General features: G+C 47.7%; 2 protein-coding genes across 3 annotated transcripts in view; one reads left to right on the forward strand and one right to left on the reverse strand.

Annotated features, from left to right (window-relative positions):
• Positions 1-22,901, reverse strand: part of HIVEP3 (HIVEP zinc finger 3) — a 501,781-nt gene that overhangs the window by 367,209 nt on the left and 111,671 nt on the right. The gene's annotated exons all lie outside the window — the stretch shown is intronic.
• On the forward strand, positions 550-1,535 carry LOC137210340 (transmembrane protein 59-like). The gene is given in 2 exon segments (XM_067712081.1): positions 550-1,256; positions 1,258-1,535. Coding segments are annotated over 2 exon segments (972 nt in total). The 3' UTR covers positions 1,523-1,535.

Genomic DNA, 22,901 nt, shown 5'->3' on the forward strand with positions numbered 1-22,901 from the left:
GTGAGAGGCAGATACCAGCACAACACCCATTTTAAGGACGAGGAATTCGATGACAGAGGCCAAGTATCTGGGTCAAGGTGTCATGATTGTGGTCACGATATGAACCGGGGCCAATCTGACTCTCCAATTTCACATTCTTATCTAATGCTCGACTGTCTCTTCCTATAAGGAAACCTTAGCATAGAAAGTTCTGGAAACAGGGTATGCTGATTACTCACATTTTCTGGTAAATATACGTGCAATCAGTTCTAAATACTCATTTGAAAAATGTTCCACAATGTTCATGGTCCTCTTTCCTGTCTTAGTAAGTGTAGTACACTGAATATAAATCTACTTGTACTTTTTTCATAGATACGTTCAGGGCTATCTCTTAGCTATTTGCCATAACAATTAGGTCTGATTGTAGAGTAGTTCAGATATAGGCACAAGAATTAGACACAGCCCAGTATATATATATGTATGTGTTTGTGTATATGTGCGTATATATATATATATATAAATAAAATATATAGAGCAACAAGCTGACCTGCTCTGACAGAGACAAACAAAATGGCGGCCCCAAACGGGAGCCTCTGGGTCAGGGTCCAACTGGGGCTGTCGCTGCTGCTGCTGCTGCTGACCATGGCCCTGACTGGAGGCTCAGGGACCACTTTGGCTGAAGCGTTTGACTCGGTTTTGGGTGATACGGCGTCTTGTCACCGGGCCTGCCAGTTGACCTACCCCTCGCACACCTACTCCAAGGAAGAGGAGTTGTACACATGTCAGAGAGGTTGCAGGCTGTTTTCAATGTGTCAATTTGTGGATGATGGAATTGATTTAAATCGGACCAAATTGGAATGTGAATCTGCGTGTACAGAAGCATATTCCCGATCTGATGAGCAATATGTTTGCCACCCTGGGTGCCAGAATCAGCCGCCATTTGCTGAATTGAGACAAGAACAACTCATGTCCCTGATGCCAAAACTGCATCTAGTGTTCCCTCTAACTCTGGTAAGGTCATTCTGGAGTGATAGGATGGACCGTTCACAGAGCTCCTTAACCTCTTCGTGGACTTTTTATCTTCAAGCTGCTGACGGAAAAATAGTTATATTCCAGTCTAAGCCAGAAATCCAGTATGCACCACAGTTGGAGCAGGAACCTACAAATTTGAAAGAACCATCGCTAAGCAAAATGTCCTATCTGCAAATGAGAAGTTCACAAGCACACAGGAACTATCCTGAAGATGGGGAAAGTGATGGCGTTTTAACATGTCTCTCCTGACTCCGGGTGGATTTTAACGATGACTCTTGTCCTCTCCATGACGGTATTGCTCTGGATTTGTTGTGCAACTGTTGCTACTGCTGTGGAGCAGTATGTTCCCTCTGAGAAGCTGAGTATCTATGGTGACTTGGAATTTGTGAGTGAACGAAAGCTAAACAGATATCCAGCTTCTTCTCTTGTGGTTGTTAGATCTGAAGGTGAAGATCATGAAGAAGCAGGGCCTCTACCTGCAAAAGGGAATCTTGCTCATTCAGAAATTTAAGCTTTGTTGTTTTTTTTTAAAGAAAAGTGTATACACATCTAAATGTCCATTCCTCATAGTGCTTTTTAAAATTTCATTGGCTATAGGGCTTAAAAATCACTATTAAAATCACTATTAAACGCAAATAAAGTTACCCAAATCTGTGAAGACTGTATTTGCTGTAACTGTACCTGTAATTTTTTTCTAGTAATGTAAGAGATGGACATTTAGGATTGTATTTTTATTTTACTAATATCTGTAGCTTTTTTTTTTTTTTTTTTTTTTTTTTTGCGGTACGCGGGCCCCTCACTGTTGTGGCCTCTCCCGTTGTGGAGAACAGGCTCCTGACGCGCAGGCTCAGCGGCCACGGCTCACGGGCCCAGCCGCTCTGCGGCATGTGGGATCTTCCCGGACAGGGGCACGAACCCGCGTCCCCTGCATCGGCAGGCAGACTCTCAACCAGTGTGCCACCAGGGAAGCCTTGTAGCTATTTTAATTACTATTTGCATTGTTTTTGTTTGTTTCCTTTCTTAGCCAAATTCTATGAGCTGATCATTGTTCTTCCCCACCTCCTACCATGTCAATCACCTTAGTTAATAAGTTGAATACTCAGTAGGATATGATGCTCTTGCTTAGAAATGACCCACAACCTGTAATTTGAAATTTAGTAGAAAGTGTCCTTTAACACACTGCATTTTCAGTTGTATTGAACTGAAATCATTAAAATTTTATTTGAATAATTATGTACTGAAATTTGAGTTAATATACTCCTGATTTTCCAGATCTTCCCTTTCACCCCTACCCAACCCAGAAAATAATTAGAAAATGTTCTATGTCTATTTATTGCTATATGATGATCAGGAAGCAAATTAAAGCGAAAATGATTCTCACACACAAAAAAATAATAAAATTAAATATATACACACAGTCCCTGACTTACAATGGTTCGACTTATGATTTTTTGACTTTACAATGGTGCAAAAGCAACATGCCTTCAGTAGGAACCATACGTCAAATTTTGAATTTTGATCTTTTCCCGGAGCTAGCGATATGCTGTCCTTTCCTCTCCTGATGCTGGGTAGTGGCAGCAGCCACAGCTCCCACTCAGCCATGCGATCACAAGGGTAAAAAAGCGATATACACTGACAACCATTCTGTACCCAGACAACTATTCTATTTTTCACTTTCGGTACAGTATTCAATCAATTACATGAGATATTCAACACTTTAGTATAAAGTAGACTATATATTAGATGATTTTGCCCAACTGTAGACTAATGTGAGGGTTCTGAGCACATTTAAGGTAGGCTAGGCTAAGCTATGATGTTCAGTAGGTTAGGTGTATTAAATATATTTTCAGCTTACAGTATTTTCACTTTATGATGGGTTTATCAGGATGAAAGCCCATTGTGAGTCAAGAAAGATCTGTATACTAGTAGATGTAATATATATTTTAAACATTTTTTCATATATTTATATTATATATTTTTATAATTTACATTACATCTTATTTTTTATAATGTATATTATATCTTTTTTTATAACTTATATCTTATTTTTTTAATATACCACTTTCAGAGCATCCCCAAGGCATGCTCTGAAAGTGGCATGTTCACAAATAAGATCTAAGAAAATTAATTTCACTATTTGCCTTTTTCTTATAAAAGTTCAGTCCAAGTTATTTTGGTTGATAACTGCAGTGTACTGTATCAATGACTGCCCACACATGGTGTGTCCACAGCATGAGGAGTGCTGAGAAACAGGAAGAGGAGCAAATGAAAACTTAAAAACAACAAAACCCAGCGTAAAAACGAAAATGACCAGCCCCCTAATTCTAAGGAAAGACCAGTTTCTCATAAGGGGCAGTCAATGTATTTTTATCTGTGGCTTTAATGTTTTTGCAGACACATTAAATCATAAAAATCCAAGAAACCATATCTCACCCCCAAACCGCATAATATATTTTAAGGAATGTGTCCCTTTTCTAAGAAACTGCTTGATTCGCAGGAAGTGGCAAAGTGGCAGGTGTGTTCCCAGGATCAAAGAAACCAAATAAACGTTCCACTGGGCAAACCTGTTTCTCTCCGATAAACAGCTGCCTGCTGCCTTACAGGGGGAAAAGGAACCACAGGACTGTCTGCATGATTCCCTGGCACTTCTGTTTTTCTGCTTAAATTGAAAAGGAAGATGGCAGTCTACACCTATGCAGATACTGCCATGCAGCCAGGCCAATCCCAGGCCCTGCGTGGGCTGGGGGTTTCAAAGCCACAGCTCTGGACGGGGGCCTCACGGGTCTTCTGTGCTTTAGGTAGGCATGGAAGAGGATGGCTAAACTAGGCGTTGCAGGAGAAGCAGATTTCACTTGGAAAAGAGATCATTATGCAATTAGCTGTATTACACAATAGCTAGGCTCAGGAGGAGTGCGGGTGGAAGGTGGGAAAGAGTGTCCATCTTTACTTGCTCCAAGGCAGCCCGTTCCTTCCCTCTCGCACCACTCACCAGGCTGTAAATAACCACCTGCCTGTCTGTATCCCCAGGAAGTCAAAGACTATCCACCCTGGGCACATAAAGAGCACCCAATACGTGATTATTCTTGTTGCTACAGTGTGTTCTCAAGAAATATCTGCTGAATGACTGAAATAGGGGCAGGAATCAAAGAGCATAACTTTCTATTTGGAAAGTGTCTTGCTAAATGCTTGTCATTGGATAAGATTCACTATATTGCAGCTCTGGTCTGTTGTGTTGTAAGCAGGGTTAAATAAATAAAGGCAAATTTTTAAAAAATACCAAAGAGGAGCAGAGCTGAACTGACTTGCTGGAAGTTTCAGATTAAAATAAAGGACTGTCTAGGAGAAGAGAGCCAGCTGGCTGCTTAGAGAACATGGAGTTTAAAGCAAAGTCGTAATGGAGATGGTCTGAGGGAGACCATCCAAGGGGTCCCCTAGCCACACAGACAATGGTGGGGACAGTGTTCAGACTACCTAGGAGCTCTGAGGACTCTCAGAGACAGACTGGCTAGGATGGGGCCAGAAGGGAGTTGCTGGGTCAGGCTGGGCCAGCTACTTAGTCATCCTGCCAGTAAAAATCCTCCAGGAATATTGTGCCCTGCAGAGAAGGAGCTGTTGTGAAAATGACCTAGGCAGACAATCTGACTGCAGTGCTGTAGGCAGGGCTGTGTCCTTCCCCTTGGCTAAGAGGTCTCTCATGCTCCCTTCTCCCAAGCAGCCAAAGAATAAGAAAGGATAGACAACCAACGTTCATGACCTCCTGCTATGGACCACTTCCTTCTCCCATGAAATGCCTATGAGGTTGGTAGTATCATTTACATTACACAAAACTCAGCTGAGAACTGTAACGCACCTACAATCACACAACTGGCAAGTAGCAGAACCAGAACTTTTCGTTTTGGCCAGGATTGAAAGAGAACCTCTTGCCCCACAGGATGCAGCCTGCCCTCCCAGCCTCAGAGGAGGTCTGAAGGGGCAGAGAATTTGACAGCAAGATGCTGCTGGCACAGCCTGCTCCTCTGAGAGCTTGGCAGGCCTGTCCTGACCTCTGTCCCAGAGCCACCTCCATCTGGAGACATAATTTTATTGGAGTCTCAGCTTGATCTGCTGACGTTCAGCTCACCTGCCTGCTTCTAGCTAGATCTCTCCCGACACTTTTGTTAACCCAGCTCCAAATAAAGCAAGAGTCCACAGACCAATGTTCCTCAAAGGGTGGTCTCTGGGATGTTTGTGTAAGTGGCAGACTCCAGGCCCCAACCCAGACCCACAGAGTCATAATCTCTGGAAGAGGGACCCAGGAACCTGCAGTTTTAACAAGTTCCCTGCATGATCCTCATGCCAGCTAAGGTGGGAGAGAGACTGTCCCCGGGGTCCCAGGGCGGCAGGGCCTCCCAAACTCCCCCATGAACACCTTCCATTCATCCTCCAACTCCAAAATTGCAACAGTACCTACTTAAGATAAAAAATTGGGGGATTTTTTTAATTAAAATTTTTTTTTAATTTTTATTTTACACTGGAGTATAGTTGATTAGCAATATTGTGTTAGTTTCAGGTGTACAGCAAAGTGATTCAGTTATACATATACATGTATCTATTGTTTTTCAAGTTCTTTTCCCATCTAGGTTATTTCAATTTTAAATTTTTTAAAAAATTAAGTGACCTATTATTTTACCACGTAGAGAGAAGCACTGTTAACATTTTGGATTAATTCCTTCCGGTATTTTTCTACGTATATAGACACAGATACGGTTCTCCTGTGAACAGCATTACACCGGACCGTTTAGAGGCCTGCTTCTCTTGCTCAGCTGAGCACAAACACATGCAACTTTGCCACTTAGAAGGATACACGGGCATCACTGCAGGCCATCGATGTACAATTCTCCATGGCTGCTGCTGACCACCACAGGATGACAGGCAAGTCGTGCTGATGCAGGAGGATGGGGAATTGGAACCAGGACGCCAAGGCATTGAAAATTTGCGTTTCTGCTGACACTACCCATCTCCCCAACCTCAGAAGGCTACCACCTGGAGGTGGGTCAATTCCAACACGCTCAAATTTTTTTAATCCTAAACGGTTAGCAGTGGAAGAAATTTTAGAGGTCATCCAGACCAGTCTCCTCACCTGTAAAAGAGGAACCAGAGTCAAGACAAACCTAGCCTCTGCCGGAGTCTCATGGTGTCTCCTCACCACACCCAGGGTCCCCCAGATGTCTGCCAGGCTTGACAGAGGGCAGCAGCCACCTAGGGCAGGCCCAGGTGGGGATCAGGGCCTCAGGACACGCCTTTCAAATTTCCAGGGTCTCTCAATATTATCACCACAGCTCTTGACCCAGCAACCAATCTTCAGATCCCAGGGTATCTGTGTGGCTGTGGAACTTTGTTGAGGAGTGTCCTGGTCACAGCTATTGAATTCCAAAGGCATTAGGTCCCCACACTCTCGGCTGAACTGCCCTTGTACAAAGGAGGCTCTGAACCAGCTGAGAACCACAGTCCAGTCTCACGCTGCTTAAGAATCGTCTCCAGCCTTAACGTGATAATTCAGGCACAGTGCCCCTGAATCACAGTGCACGGCACAGTCATGAGCAGCAAGACTTGGCTGAAGAAAAATTACCAAATTCTGCCCACTCAAAAAATACCTTGAGAGCTTCCCTGGTGGTGCACTGGTTGAGAGTCCGCCTGTCAATGAAGGGGACGCGGGTTCGTGCCCCGGGCCGGGAAGATCCCACATGCCGTGGAGTGGCTGGGCCCCTGGGCCATGGCCGCTGGGCCTGCATGTCCGGAGCCTGTGCTCCGCAACGGGAGAGACCACAACAGTGAGAGGCCCGCGTACCGCAAAAAAAAAAAATACCTGAGTGTTCCCACTCACGTGAGCTTGGTTTCAGCTTCTGGCTCTCTACCCCCATTTCTGGTTGGAGTGAAGGCTCCCCTAGAACTGCTCAGCAATCTGGGGGATACTGTGAATTCAAAGAAGGCCACTGGACTTGAAGCAGATGGCTAGCAAACATTACTCCTGTCCTTTCCGTTTTAATTAATTCATTCACTCATCCATTCATTCATCCGTTTATTCACTCATCCATTCATTCATCCATTTATTCACTCATTCATTCTTCCACACTGAGCATCTCTTCCCCAGGCACAATGTTAATGGTTTTCAAATACAACTTTTTATTTTTTTTAATTTTTTTTTTTTTTCGGTACGCGGGCCTCTCACTGTTGTGACCTCTCCCGTTGCGGAGCACAGGCTCCGGACGCGCAGGCTCAGCGGCCACGGCTCACGGGCCCAGCCGCTCCACGGCATGTGGGATCTTCCCGGACGGGGGCACGAACCCGTGTCCCCTGCATCGGCAGGCGGACTCTCAACCACTGCGCCACCAGGGAAGCCCTCAAATACAACTTTTTAAGACTCATGATGATTCTATGAGCTGGGTCTCATTCTTCCCATTTTAAAGGTGAAAACTCTGCGACTCAGCGCGATGAACAGTTGCAGATTTACTGGGAGGCAAAGGAAGAAAGCTTCGGGCGTCTCTTGCATGGACCTCTTTCAAGGACCTAGCAATGTGTTTGCAGAATCGTATAACTGGTTTTTGAAATTTACAAAATTAAGGTATTTTAGCTGCAATTCGTTAGGAGCACTCTTTCCACTCTGATGTCTCCTCCTCCTGTTGCATTTCCCTTCATGTCAAGTGGCGTTAAGGCAGCTTCAGGCATTGGGCGATCCAGCTGAGGGGAGCTGGATTTGGGGATAAATTTAGTTTGGGTGTAGCGGGATTGAGGACTGTGGTTCACAGACACTTTAATGCAGGGGCAGGTTATTGCTAGCTGCCTCTGTAGCTGTCCCCACGGCTTCCAGGAATCTGCCTACCGCCTACCGGGCCCACTCACTGTCGCGGAGACTCAAAGGTGCACCATCTGGTACCTGAGATACGTGCAAAGTGGAGGGAAAATGAAAATTGAAATATACAGAGCCAGAAGCTAGTCGGTGGACACTTCTTCCAGTCATCAGACAGGTGGAATTGTAGGAAGAGAAATTAATTCTCACTCAATGATGCTTACTCCAAAAGGGAAGTTTTCTCCTGTCAGAAATATATTTGATAACACAGCAAACACAGCTAGAAACATGCGAAACACTTTTCCCCTTTTTCATGGGAACTATGCAAAACAAATTTTATCAAATTTTATGCACTGTAGGACCCAAACCCGTAGCCGTACAACAAAAAGTGGATGTCTGTGTATGAAGTCACGTTTTGTGACTGTCAGTAATAAAAAACAATTTTATCAACCATGCTAGAAGAAAATTAAATGATCATTTCAGCCTCCCTTTAGAAAAATTATGAACTCATTATCACATGAAGAGGTGATCAAAGAGTTTCCAGCCAAAATATGTTAAGAAAAAAAAAGTATTATAGAGGTTTGATAGACAAATAACTAATAAAAATACTCTTTTTCTGGACTTTGTAAAGATACATATCAGGTTTTTAAAACTTATGTTGGATGTGATTTCTTTTCTCATTTCAAGGAAATTTTCACTATCATATCTAATTTTGTATTTGTAATTTTATGTTCTTTCTCTTAAGGAGGGTCCCCAAACTACTTAAGCTTCAAGCCCTGTGAATTCTCGATACATCCCTGGAGGTGAAATATGTACCCCAGCCAGGAAGTAGCAGATGCTGGACTGGAAGACTTGGTACCCTGAGTATGTGATTTCCTGCACCTCAACCCATGTGGACCCAGTCACCGGGTGGCCTGGGCTGGAGTGGAGAAGGGTGGGGGAGGGTGATAAATTAACCACAGGCTCTATTACCACACACAATATTAAGTTTCTACCTCACCTGGGTAGGCAGGCAAGAGCAAGAGGCATTTTGAGGACCTGAGCGTGCAACCTGACAAAACTTGACTCTTAGAACCAAGTACCCAGATTAAGGATAAATAACCCCAAATCATCACCCAGCATCCCTGAACCTGACTGGATTCTTCCAGGTGCTTTATTCCCTAGATCTGCACTAAAATGGCAGCCACTAGCCACATGTGGCTCTTCAAGTTTAATTATAATGAAATAGAATCAAAAGTCTACTCAGTTGCATTAGCTACACTTCAAGTACTCAAGAGCCTCATGTGACTAGCGGGGACTACATTGGACAGTGCAGAGATGGACTGTTTCCATCACCTCCATAAGTTCTACCGTTCACTCCACTGATTTAAATCTTCATTACCAAGACACATCTAAGCTCTCCTTCTCAAGCAGAGGGCATTTTCAGGTGAGTGTGACAGATACGTGAGGAGAAGGGAAGGTCTGTCCAGAAAGAAAAGCAACGTGGAGCAGCTTGTTTGCAGAGAAGGGTCAAGGGAGAGCCAGAGAGGAGAGAGAACCCGGGCCAGCCGAGGTGTGGAGCCTTAGAGACAGGAAGGGCATCATCAGACACACAACCAGGAAAATAACTCAGATCACACCCAAGAACGAGTGAGAAGCAGAAATTATTAGTAGCTCTGGAATCAAGATTATTTTTCTCTTTACACACACACACTTTTTAGAGTGTACTTTGCACTGGGAGTCTTTACTGGGGGCTCAGTTACAGCTTTGCGTGGCTGGAACATCTACAGGCGTGAACTGCAGAGTTCAGGCATGACATCATCCTCTTCCTCAGGCCTCCCCCTCCACTGGCACCCCCCCCCCAAAGAGCTACTGCCAACTCTGGTCCTCAGCAGAGATCTGAGGGGCAGCAGCCCTTTCTCCTGAGGCTGAAGGGACCCCTTGCTTCAACTCTTCTGCTGGAACTGACTCAGGGAATAAATCCTACACCCAACCTCCCGTATTCTGAGATTAAAGGACAGCTGGGGGCCTCCACCTCCTCTCATGAGCTTCCAGGGGCACATCTGCAGTGAATTCTAGAGCAAGAAGGCCTGGCAGAGTGAGGGACCCACATTTCTCCACCATGTCAGGGTGTGGGGATGGAGACAGTGAGAAGTCCTGGGGAGGATGTTGGGGACAAACGGTGCCCTCCCAAGCGGTTCTAGGATGGAGCTCCCAGTAGGTAGGATGGACTCGTTACTATGGTGATGCTGCTGAAGCAACGGCTCCCCACACCTGGGGCAAGGCCGTAGCGTTTACTTGACAGTCATCAACCCATCTCTTCCTCATAATATTGCTCAGCCATTCAACTCTCAACAAACAACTCTTAAGAGATAGCTTGCAGAGTGGACTCAAATCCTGGCTCCGCCAGGTGCTAGCTGTGTGCCATTGGGCATGTTACTCATCCACTCCGTGCCTCAGTTTCCTTGTCTATGAAATGGGAGTAATAACAGCAGTACCTACCTCATGGGCTGATGTGTGGATTAAATAAATTTATACATGTAAAGTATACAGAACTAAGCCCGGAGTGTGACAAGCACCCCCGAAGTGTCTGCTGCCGTGTTCCACGCGCTGGCACCATGAAGACAACTAAACACAGTATCTGCCCTCAAGGAACTTACAGCCTAAGAGAAGGACGAACAAGTGCTAGAGGGACAAGGGTGCTCGGGGTACAAAGGAGGGACCCCGAAGCCAGAACAGGCCTGATTCCTGGGCAAAGTGACAACTCCGTTAAGTGTTGAAGAGCTATGGGACAGCCACTGTTACAGGCCCTTTTTATATGGTTTCTCATTGAATCCTTGGCCCATTTTACAAACAGGGAGCCTGAGGTTCAGAGAGGTTAAGGCACTTCCCCACTGTCGCCCAGCTGGTAAGTGGTGGACCCAGGATTCAAATCCACGTGTATCTGATTCTAGAATCCTGACTCCAAGTCTGGGCAACGTGCGGGCCGGCCAGGCAGCCGCCTAGAGGGCAGTTCTCTAAGGGGCTCTACAGCAGTGTGGGGGGAATGAGAAATGCGGCGCCAGTTAAGGCTGGTCTTTGCAAAATAAAACGTCAACAGACCCTGCATGGGCCCAAGAAGCTAGTGCCTGCACCTGGAAATAAACAGTCCATTCAGGCAGAGTGGACTCCTGCTTCTGGCTATGTAATTACTGGATAATCGGTAAGGAAGAGGTCTGAATCATTAGCCAGCCTGAAGGCCTACCTGTTTCCCCACAGCCGTGTTCCCATACGGCTGTCCCACAGCCGTGGGAGACCTGAGAGGAACACGCAAGCTGGAAATGTGGGCTCACACGCACGCTTTCTTCACCCAGAGGCTCCGGGCTCCCTAGACTGCACACCACCTGGTCTCACAGAAGCATTTAGCCGGAAGACGGGCCCCAGCTTTAGACCCAACCTGGTCCTTTTCCAGGAAACTTGCCTGGTGTCTGATTTATGTGTCCCAACTTCAACCCTGGGCTAACAGGGACAAGAATTCCAGCAAAGATGCAGGATCACAGAGAAAACCAAGGAAGCAGCCAACAGGCCACACACTAAAAGCCCCAGCTGTGTCTCCCAACCCTGAGTTTCACATTTATTCCTACTCACAAAAGAGAGTTTGCATCCAAGCAGAGGTATCAAGAGTTTTAATTAAACTTCATCAAAACACAAAACTCAGTTCCCTTAACTGTGCTTCCCAACCCCCAAACGGTGGCATCAGGGGGACAGGAGCAATGATGGTGGGTATGACCATGCCGAGTGCCTAGCTCTGCCCTCTCTTGCTCTGGGTACCCATTCCACTCGGGTCCCCTGGACCGGGAGGTCCTGCAGGCTGTCATGGGTGTGTCCCCAGCACAGTGTCCAGCTGGCACTCAGGAAATCTTAGTTGGCAGTTGGACGAATGAGTCTCCCTCCAGGTAAGGAGGGAAGCTCTTGCTCACAGAACCCTCCAGAAGTCCTTGATAATTCCTTTCTCTCCCTGTTCTGAGCACCCCTGCGGGCTGGTTTAGCACACAAGCTCACTCAAGAGGCAGCCCTCCAGAGAAGATCAGGGGTTAACTGTGCCCACTGAGGAGCCATCTTCCACAACCACCCCCCCCGCCCGCCACGGTGACGTCTTCCCGCATCCTGATGTTTTAGCTTGTAAAAAGCAAGGCCTTCCGATGGGAAAAGAGAAGGAGTCAAACTCACAAGAAACAAGTGTCAGTGACAGATTTTCATGGGAATGGCACCTCCAGACCTATCAGCGCTTGAGAACTGCCTGTTTCCCAACCACAATTCAACACAAGGGCAAATATCATCCTTCCGTTCAACAGGGGTAGAGCAGGCTGGGAAGAAAGCTTGCATCCAAACGAGGGGCGAGGGCTTCCCTGGTGGCGCAGCGGTTGAGAGTCCGCCTGCCGATGCAGGGGACGCCGGTTCGTGCCCCGGTCTGGGAAGATCCCACATGCCACGAAGCGGCTGGGCCCGTGAGCCATGGCCGCTGAGCCTGCGCGTCCGGAGCCTGTGCTCCGCGACGGGAGAGGCCACAACAGTGAGAGGCCCGTGTACAGCAAAAAAAAAAAAAAAAAAAACGAGGGGTGAGGGACTTGCCCAGTGGTCCAGTGGTTAAGACTCTGCACTTCCACTGCAGGGGGTGCAGGTTCAATCCCTGGTTGGGGAACTAAGATCCCACAAGCCGCGAGACGTGGCCAAGATAAATAAAACGAGGGGTAAGCAAGATCTGGACCAGAATGAAAAATGCTGGACACCCAAGCTGTGAATACTGATGTAAAAGTGTCAACCTACAATAACAAATATGTGAATAGGACCCAGCGTAGTTCTCTTTAAGTGGCCCAAACACTAGAGCTTTACTTTAAAAAAAAAAAAAACTATCTATTCCCCCTCTGCCCACCAGCTCCCCAGCCTCCCCCCCGCTGCAAGAGCCACACATGCTTCTAACTCTGAGAGTTTTCTAAGAAGCTGGTCAGAGACCCTGAGTGGCTGGTCAACAACGTAGTTCTTTACAGATGAGGCTTAGAGAGCAGAACTGGCAGCTGGGTGCCAAGAACGCACCAGCCCCGCTCACATCCCACATCTGCCCTGACGCTCTGAACCACAGCCCATCCCTGCCACACGTTAAAGTTTGTGAAACTGAAAGAGAGCACAGAGAAGGGTAGAAGGTGCAGCAAACGACACAGAAATAAGTAAATGAGAACAGGAACTGAATGAGGCGGCATCAGGATGCGGCAACGAGGAATGTCAGTTCCCCTCTTGTCCGCTGACCCCTTCCGCTCTGGGACCCTTCACACTGACACCAATTAAACCCACCAGCTGTGCTTCCAAAGAACGCCTGCCCGGGTCGGTCTGGCTGCACAGACACTGGCGCTGACAGCCGCAGAGAGCAGCTCAAACCAGCCACACGGTTCGGCCCGCCCTGTGGTCTGGTGAAAACATGCCTAGCCAAGGGAAGAAAAGAAAACGTCTCAAAAACACGCCTGAGAAGCTGCTGGCCTGGGCCTGGATGCAGGGGCTTCTCAGCTGCAGGGTATGTAGATACCAGCCACCAGGGTCCCAGCCTTCTCTGGCCATGGGTCTATAAAGAGAAAAGGTGATAACTGGGAATTGGGCTTTTAACCTTGGAACTGAGAAATCAGCCTGCTGCTCCCTCCAGGGTGTTAGACCTTCTCACCCAGTTCTTCTCAGCCAGGAGTGATTTTGCTCCCCACCCCAGGGGACATTTGGCAATATGTGGAGACATTTCTGGTTGTCTGGGCTCTTGCTACTGGCATTTAGTGGGCAAAGGCCAGAGATGCTGCTAGATACCCTACGATACACAGGCCAGCCCCCAAAACGAAGGACTATCTGGTCAAAAACGTCAACAGTGCCGAGGCTGAGAAGCCCTGCTCTAGAGTCAGAGAGCACAGGGTTTGAATTCCAACTCCACTACTTACGAGCTCAGGGGTCTTGGACAAGCTACTTTGCTTCTCAGAGCTCCAGGTACCGTTTATATAATTAATAAATCTTATGTAGCAGTTTCTAAGTGCCGGGCACTATTCAAAGCACTTTACACATATGAACTCATTTAATCTTCCTAACCACCCCATGCCACCGTACTACCCTTTATCCCCATTTTACAGATGAGGAGACTGAGGCCCAAGATTACCCAGCTAGTAAGTGGAAGAACCAGGATTCGCACCCAGCAATGTGGAAACACGGCCTGCACTCTCACGTTACTCCATTCTTAGCTTGCCTTATAGATCAGAGCTCACATTGACTATCTAATTTAGTTCCTGATGCAAGGGCGTGCCGCAAATGGGGCTTCTCAGCCCTCCTTCGGCATTTAGCCCACATTGTTTGTACTGTCTTGAACAATGACACCAAGGATCACGCCACTTGCTTTTTCTCTTTCCCTTCCAGCATCTAAAAATGGCAAACATTCAAACATTCCCATTCCCCAAACGCCAGCTACACCAAGATGTTTATTCAAAAGTGCACAATGAGCTCTAGCCAGGCTGGCATTAACACTCTCCAGTACAATGTTCCCAAACATCGTGCTCATTGAGGATGAGGACTGCAAGGTCATTGAGAACCACGTCCTGGACCTGACATTGCTCTCTGCGGCCCCCTTATTCCTCTGCATGTTGGTTAGAAGGTCCCAAGTGTGTCTATTTGAAAACAAATTGTCAGATGCCATCTATATTTAACAAACAAGCAATCCTCCCTAAGCAATCTGAAAAGCACGCTCTCGGGAGCACGCTCTGAGGGCACCCAGGCCAGTCACTTTGCAGATGCAGAAACTAAGCTTGCACCAGCAAGTCAGGACAAAAAGAAAAGCCCAGAACAAGTTTGAGTGTGCTCAGATCTGGAAGCACAGCAAGTGAGTAATTAGCCAAGCTGAACATTGGACAAGGGGATACTTTTAGGAAAGGACAGACAGTTTCAACCCATTCATGTGGGAAAGAAGCACAGTGTCCCCCTCTAGGCCCCTCCCTTGCAGGCTCTTCTGTCTCCAGCTCTAAGCCAGGGAAAGGATGCTCCTGGGACTCTGACTCTTTCTCCTCCACACCCCAGTTTCCTCCCATCTTCTCTTACTCTCCCCACACACATTCCACATCTGGTCCAAACCTTCATTCTACCCCCTTTTATTAGCATAGTTCCCACACTATTCAGATCTGTAGGGTCCAATGGTTATACTGAATATTTCAAATGACCCAACTATTTTTTTTTTTTTTTTTTTTTGCGGTACGCAGGCCTCTCACTGTTGTAGCCTCTCCCGTCGTGGAGCACAGGCTCCGGATGCGCAGGCCCAGCGGCCATGGCTCATGGGAGGATCACATGGGATCCTCCCGGACCGGGGCACGAACCCGTGTCCCCTGCATCGGCAGGCGGACTCTCAACCACTGCACCACCAGGGAAGCCCCAAATGACTCTACTTTTACCTGTGATGAAGATGCTCAGGTGAACCAAAAAGCAGGGCTGGACTGTTGGCACCCCCAGTGTGCTAGTGCAGGCCAGCTCAGGCCAATCAGCAGTGCTGACTGGCAGAAAGGCACATCTCTGATTAAATTTAAAAATATATTTTTTAATGACAAAGATCTTGATTGGTTTAGAGGTGTAATTGGATAAGAATCTTTCGATCCGCGATATAGAAATGGAGAGAATAACAAAGTGGTTCTTGGTGGTTTACAAACTGGGCTAAGGGATGCTATCCTTTCCCACTGACAAATGACTCTGTCCTGGGATTCTGAAGGTGCCAGCCAGTTCGAGCGTGGCAGCTGATCCCCCCACCTCTCCCGGGCCGCATGAGCAGTCAGTGGCCCCAAGGCAAGACCATTCCAGCTAATGGTAAGGAGGGAGTGGAAGTCAGACGGCAGGACAGGGCATGGCTGTGACCATCCTCCAGTGACACTGCAGGTGACTGATAAACATGTATTTGTCTTAGATTAGGAGAATGAGAACATGGTAGACAGAGAAATGGAAATGCTGGGGGCAAGGAAAAAGCTTAAAGATAGACTGGGTTTGGACAAAGTGAGAAGGACAAAAAAGGCAAAGTAGAACCTTTCTGACTGTAGCAGATCCTCCGAAAACTGCCCCCAACTCTGGAATGATTTTTCCATAAGTCAAGAAGAGCAGCAGGCAAGATTCCAAAGGAAAGACTTGGTCAAAATGCACCGTCAACTGTTAAAATAATATACAGCACACCACTAACCACAGTACTGCCCCAATGAACATTAATTGGCTATTATATATAACTCATTATACACTGGACGACAAAAGTTGCTTTCTATACATATTTTAACATATTTGAAAATAAGGTGTGGTGAAAGAGGGGGGCTTGCTCTGGACCCAGGCTTCCTGGGTAAATTCCAGCTCTGCCACATGCTAACTGCGTGACATTTGGCCAATCCTTCAACCTCTCTGTGTAGCACTTTTTCCTGTAAAATGGGGATAAGAACAATGCCCATCTCAAAGTGAACTCTCAATAAATGTTAGCTTTTATTTTTAAAAAGCCTCAGGATTAAAATGGATGAGTGAAAGACCTGGGGTGCAACCAGTTTATGAAGATTCCTTTTCTTCTGAAGTTAATGCTGAATTATCTCGTCTTTCCTTAATCACTGTGAGCTTGGGTTACCTCCAGAGACACAGCCTTTCCTATCTGTCTGTGGAGGTAATGGTACCAGTTGGCCCACTGTTTCTCTGATCTTTTTTCTGCCAGACCTGAAGTTCCCCTCAAGTCTGTGAGGTGCATCTCACTTTTAAGTCCCCTGAATACCCCCTCAAAAAGTCAGGCCTTTTAATTACATCCTACTCTCCTGTCTAAGGCCCCTCACATGGTCTTCAAGAAGAGGTTGCCCTGCCACGGCAGAGGATCCTGACAGCACCCTTGCAGGACCTGCTGAAGAAAAATTATTCAATGACACCTGTTAAAGCATGTAAGGCAGACTTTATTCGGGGGGCCATCACGCTAGGTATAGGGACCACTGCCATGGGGGGTTTTGCAGTGGAGGAGAGAGATGGGGCTCAACTCCCAGTATAATAAGGAAAAGGGGGAGTTTATAACCAAGGAGCAGGGTGGGGGTCAGTGGATGGAAAATTACTAAGAGGAAACATCAGGGGTCAGGGGTCGGGGGGGTCCTGGCTAAGCCGACCTAACAGGGTTCTTGCTGAAGGCAGCCCAGGGTAATGAGGCATCACCTGTGGGGGGAGGGGGGGCGGATGAGGAACCTGATCAGATATTGAGGGTAGTCAGATATGAAGGATGGGGGATTCTGACTAAACCAACTTAGCAGGATTCTTGCTAAAACTGGACAATGCAGAAACACACAGAGGCTCAAAAGTCAAAAACTAATTGAAAAAGAGCTCAGAAGAGCCTGCCTAAAGTTTGGTCATGGACAGAATCTTTGTCAGGCCCAACCCCCAGGACAGTATGTTCGCGGGCAAGGCCCACACTCTTAAGCAGAGGTGATTCTTTGAATGAGCTACATCTGTGCGGGGAGAAGGAGGACACAGGGGCTGGGAAGGGGCAGGGGGTGGGGAAGGGGCATGGTCCCGGGAGAAGGACAGAGCCTGAGCGCTTCCATCAGCACTGGCACCATTGTGTTCTTACATGGCTCCACTACTGTGCAAGATAAAGCAGTCATTCAGCCTCCCAGCATCCCGGGGTCAGGAAACTTTGGTCTCATCTTTGGTTTTGTGTTTATTCGTTTCCTTCTTGGTGCACGCTGGAGTCAAAGTTTTCACTGTATGGATACAAAACTAATCCAGGCTCTTTCTATCCAACATAAGAAAGAAAAACTTGGTTTCCTGTGAGCCAGTATTGATGGATACAAAGCCAAGAGGACAGAAAGAAAGGCCTCTCCTTCCCAGACAGTCTTCCTCTGTGGGGGTGGGGTGGGGTGGAGCGGGGTGAGGGAGAGGAAGGAGTGATTTGGAATCCAACCCCAGAAGAACTGCTGACACCACATCAGCAAAAAGCATCACCTTGCACCCGTCTCAACTTAGTGCCTCTCCATGGCTTAGAGCAAAGGCTCAGAACCCCTGTTCACAAGGGTTTCTGATGTTCTCTCCCACATCCTTGTCCTGGCTCAGAGGACCCTCAGGGCCGCAGGGCTGAGCTATGTCTTCAGGTCAGCCTGCCCACACAATCAGGCCCGCTTGCACACATGCACACACGCGCACACACACACACACACACACACACACCTCTGCATGCTGGAGATAACACAGGAGAAGGAACCATTCTAAGAACTTACAAAGGCACTGGACCACCATCAGCAGGGTCGCACAGAGCCATATCTACATCTGACTCTCTGCAAGTAACAGTCTCCACAGGTAGGAAGAGACACAAATGAAGCTGCCTTCCAGCTGAAGCAAACGGAGGCTTTGTTTTCTCACTGGAGTGCTGTAAGAACTGAATTTGTTTTCTCACTGGAGTGCTGTAAGAATTGTTTGGGCGAAATAACATAAAATCTAAAAGCCCTGGTTCCCAGGCTGGAAGACAGGCCAGATCTATTCATTCAACCAGCATTAAAAACCCACTGCTTAATTAATACGGCAGCTAGCCGCGCTCTCTTTGCAGAGAAGCAGCATGGTGCAATCCCACGGGCCAGTGTCCTTGCCGCGGAGGCCCCCTCAAGACGGGCACGGTGAGTACACAGCTCCTGCCATTTCGGATGTTTCCTTGTAACACTGACGAAGCGATAAAAATACAAACTGTGAAAAATCAAACCTCTGCTGTGATGTCTTGAACTGTATCAATGAGTTCCTTTTTTAGCAAGGTGTTATGTTCAGGGAACATATCCATTTCCTGATAGTTCTTGAAGAAAGGCCCTCTCTCCACCAGGAAACTGCTTCAACCAGAAATCTGGTTTCCAATTTGATGGGGTGTGTGCACCTTCGGGCGTTTTTAGTGCCCTCTTGCCTGCTTCGTGACCCCACTGAAGAGTGGGGTGTCTCCCTGAGAATATTAATGTTGACACTCCCCCGATGACTTTTGTGTGGAAGGAAACCATGTTTGTCCCATGTCCCTTACACATCATTTACTCTGCCCTGAGCTTGACAGACACTATAGAATCTAATATTTAATGAGTGCAGTGATAAAGGCTTCACCCTCATTGCATCATTTAGCTCTCCCAACAGCTCTATGAAGTAAGTTCTATTATTATTATCCCCATTTTACAGATGAGGAAACTGAGGCTCTGAGAACAGTCTTCTCAAGGTCCCGTTAAGCGGTAGGACCAGGATTCGAATCCAGCCTGAATTTCTCCAAATCTAGGGTCTGTCCCCGCACCAGAAAGCTTCCAGGCCACGGTCCTCTCCCCCGTCAGCAGAACCTTGGTGTCCTGGCAAGGCCAGATCATGTCAGGAGTGTTTTTGGGTTAGTATGGAATTACATAGCCCTTCCCTACAGCAGATTCCTTGGAAGCACAGGCCTTGTGAGGCCCTTGAGGAGAAAAAACAGAACAAGATCAGAAAGCCCGTTTTGCATCAAGCCAGAGACAGCCGCCTGCTTCAGGACCAACTGCCTCGGCTCACGGCTTCCCCGCCAGCAGTTCAAGATGGGCCTGTGCCGACTTTGCCTCTTTGGTCTCGGTGTGCCCACCTTTAAAGTGGATACAATCATGCCTGTGCTATCGGGCTGCTGCGAGGAGCGAGGGTCATAGGAGTCCTCCCACACCTAACAGGGTGGCTGGCACATGCCGGTCAGGAAATGATGGTTATTGCTATTATTTCTTGGTGGAGTCCCTAGACTTATTCCTAGATCCACCTGAGGGAAGAGGAGAGCAGCCCTCCTCTGTGGGGAAGAGTATTTTATCATCAGCCCTTTTTAGAATTTCTGGTGCATGGTGAGAGTAAAAACCAAACAGACTTTTAATGGGTTTTATTATTGCTTTTAAATTCTCTACAGACAATGCACCTCCTTCTTGCCTGCCCCTGTGGTAGATTTCTCCCACTCCCTCCCTCCCGCTCCGAGCCCCTTCCCCACCCGATGCATGCCACAGCCTAGAGTTCTTCCGATTTCCTCAGAAAGGAACTAGAAGGACAGTGGCCATCTTCCCCCACACCTCATCCCCATGGTGATCACAGCACTTCAGGGATAAAGAAGGCAGCTCCTTCATACACCACGTGGGCCTGGCCACAGAGGGCCTCCCTGAAACGTTATCCAGGGAGAGGGAGATGCACGTGCAAAGCTCGTAACTGGGAAAGGACATGCTGGTTAGGAAGGCTGGGGTGCAGGGAGGGAGGGACAGTGCTGAGGCTAGGGAAGCAGTCAGGGATCCATCTTCTAGGGCCATGCAGCCCGTGTTAAGAACTTTCCATCATCTTGCATTCGGCAAGAAACCACAGACATGATCAGGGCCTGTGCAAAGAAAAGCCTGGAAGGGTCAAGGCAGGGCTTGGGGGGACCAGTTAGGAAGCTTTTGCCACAGCCCAGCCTGGACAGGGGAGTGGAACTCAGACCGGACTAGTGGTTGGATTCAAACCCACAGCCCTAGGAAGAGGAATGCAGAGGATGTGGTGATAGATTAGGTGTGACGGGTGGTAGAGAGGAGAGGACGAAGTGTGGTTTCTGGTCAAGCAGCTGGGGAGACAGGGGTGCCCCTTCCTGAGACAGGGGATGTCAAAGAGGAGAGACTCAAAGGCTGAGGGGAGGGACTGGTGGGGAGTGGAGGGGGGAGTGGGTGTGAGCAGACATTGAGCCAGGTTGTACACACGGGGGATCACCCAGCGAAGAGGCCGAGAAGACGGTTGTATTTACAGTCGGGTGTTCCAAAGAGCGGTCCAGGCGAGACGCACGGAAACTGAAACCAGGCGCGAGACGCACGGAAACTGAAACCAGGCGCGAGTCCACAGGAAGAAGAGGGTCCTGGGGCCACTCTGACCCTTAACGGCCAAGTAGAGGGGGTGGAAAAAGCGGCAAAGGAGACCAGGCAGAATAAGCCAGGAAAGTGGGAAGAAAACCAGGAGGGGGTAGTGGCTCAGAAGCCGAGGGCAGAAAAGAGGATTCAGAGTTTAATTAAACTTAATAAAATGCCGCCCAGAGGGCGAGAAAGCTGAAGTCTGACCTCCATCGGCCCTGATGGATGTGCAGGTCAGAGATGTTCTGATTCACGCAAAGCCTGAAGCGTGAGCGGGAGGGGAGACAAGCACTTAGATCTCTGGCAGCTGCCCCCAAACTTATCCTCCTTCACACCACTAGCATCTCCCTCCCATCCTTCATCTTAATGTGTGATTATCCTGCTTATTGATTTGTTGACTTGCTTGCTGTCTTCCTCCCTCCCTAGAAGGGTGAGGGCTGTTAGGACAAGTACTTTATCTGTTTTCTGCCCAGCTGTACGCCCCCTACACTTGGCAGGATGTTTGGCACAGAACAGGACTCGAGAAATACCTGTTGAATATTGAATGACTGAACTAGAAACAGAGAGTAGAGATAGTTTGGTTAATAAGAAGTGAGAGGGCGAGCTGGAAAGGGAGTGGGCTGCAAGCAGAAGCTGCTGATGGAATGAGCCCCTGATAAGGAGAAGAGAGATGGGTGGGCGCCCCTGAGATGGTGGGGTCCCAGGTTTAGGGAGGTGGTTAGGGCGAATGCAGGGCACTAGCATGAAAGCTTAAACTAGAGACTTAGAGGTATTTTTCTGGTCTAAATGACATCTAACCCACATGCCCTGGCCTCAGGACATGTTCCCCCAGAGTAAGACAAGGATCCCTGGGCAGGTGATTCATTAATGAAATGCTTCCGGCGGGGTGGGGGGGTCAGGAAAGGAGAGGGGGAGCAGCAGAGAGGAGAGGAGGAATCAGGCCAGGCTGTGACCTCAGGTGGAGCCCCAGCATGACCCCAGGAGACTTCTGGAATACAGACTGCACCTCCTCCCAAATCTGTCCCCTCCTCCCCAAAGGCGAGGCAGCTGAGTTTCACGTCCCCATGCCAGTTATAATTGGCTACTGTGACACCAGCTCTCTTGACAGGCCAATCCTTTGAAGGGGCAAAGGCCACAGAAGCTTCGGGGTGGGCGCACAGAACTAGTCAAAATGATCCCAGGGTGTCTGGGCAGAGCACCAGCAATGTTTGCTACTAAAGCAGGACAGAGCATGGTGTGGGCCCCCGCCCCGGAAGACCCCCCCCCCCCAAACAACCAACTGAAGTTCCAGGAGGCTGGTCGGTGCAGGGATAGTTACCACTTAGGATCATTTTTGTTGCGGAAAATAATCCTACAAAAGAAGATATCAAGGCTGCTATAGTTACACAGAAGTGCTCTTCTTGGAAAATGATAAGGGCATGAATTCAGTCCTTCTATGAGTACTGAATGTGGTGTGCAATTATTAAGAAAGTACTTAGAGTATTCCAAAATACTTAAAAGTCAAGAAATAGGAAACTTCTAGGGAACCTGTATTACATTCCTAGGACATGTTTATTATTATCATAGTATGTGATATTGTGGCATCCTCGGAAATAAAATCAATTGAAATAAAATAAATCAACCAACTAATATTTACTGAATGCCTGCTATATATACATCCAGCTCTGTGCCAGAAAAGGTGAAATGGAGAAATGTCTTCCATGCTAGAAGTTTATGATCAGGTTGGGGATCAGATGATATTGCTGAAACAATTAAAGAATAAGGCAAGACAGGATCCATGGTAGGCAATGTAGTTTGATGATTAAGAGTTGAGCCCCAGAGTCAGACTGCCTGGGATTACTCTTATTACTGCCTCAGTTTTCCAATCTGAGTAATAACAGTACTTCCTTCACAAGATTCCAGTGAGGATAAAATGAGGTAATTTGTTTAAAGCCCTTAGAGCAATGCCTGATGCATACAGCAAGCACTCAGTCCCTGGGAGTCCCACCGCTGCAGGTATTATTGCCGCTGAGGGGTGGAAAAAACCTCTCCTTACCTGACTGGTCTCCTATCTGGCTCTGCTCAGGAAGGACCCAGACATTTATGCCTGGCTATGGGGTCACACCAGATAAGAAATCAGGAAACATCCATCCTTGTTTCCTTGGACACAGGTGCAAACTAAGCAAAGACCAAGAGTTGAAGGGCACATGGCATATTCCTCTCCTGGGCTGCCCTGGAGTTGAGGC

The sequence above is a fragment of the Pseudorca crassidens genome, chromosome 2, assembly GCF_039906515.1.
Source record: "Pseudorca crassidens isolate mPseCra1 chromosome 2, mPseCra1.hap1, whole genome shotgun sequence".
Lineage (NCBI taxonomy): Eukaryota > Metazoa > Chordata > Mammalia > Artiodactyla > Delphinidae > Pseudorca > Pseudorca crassidens.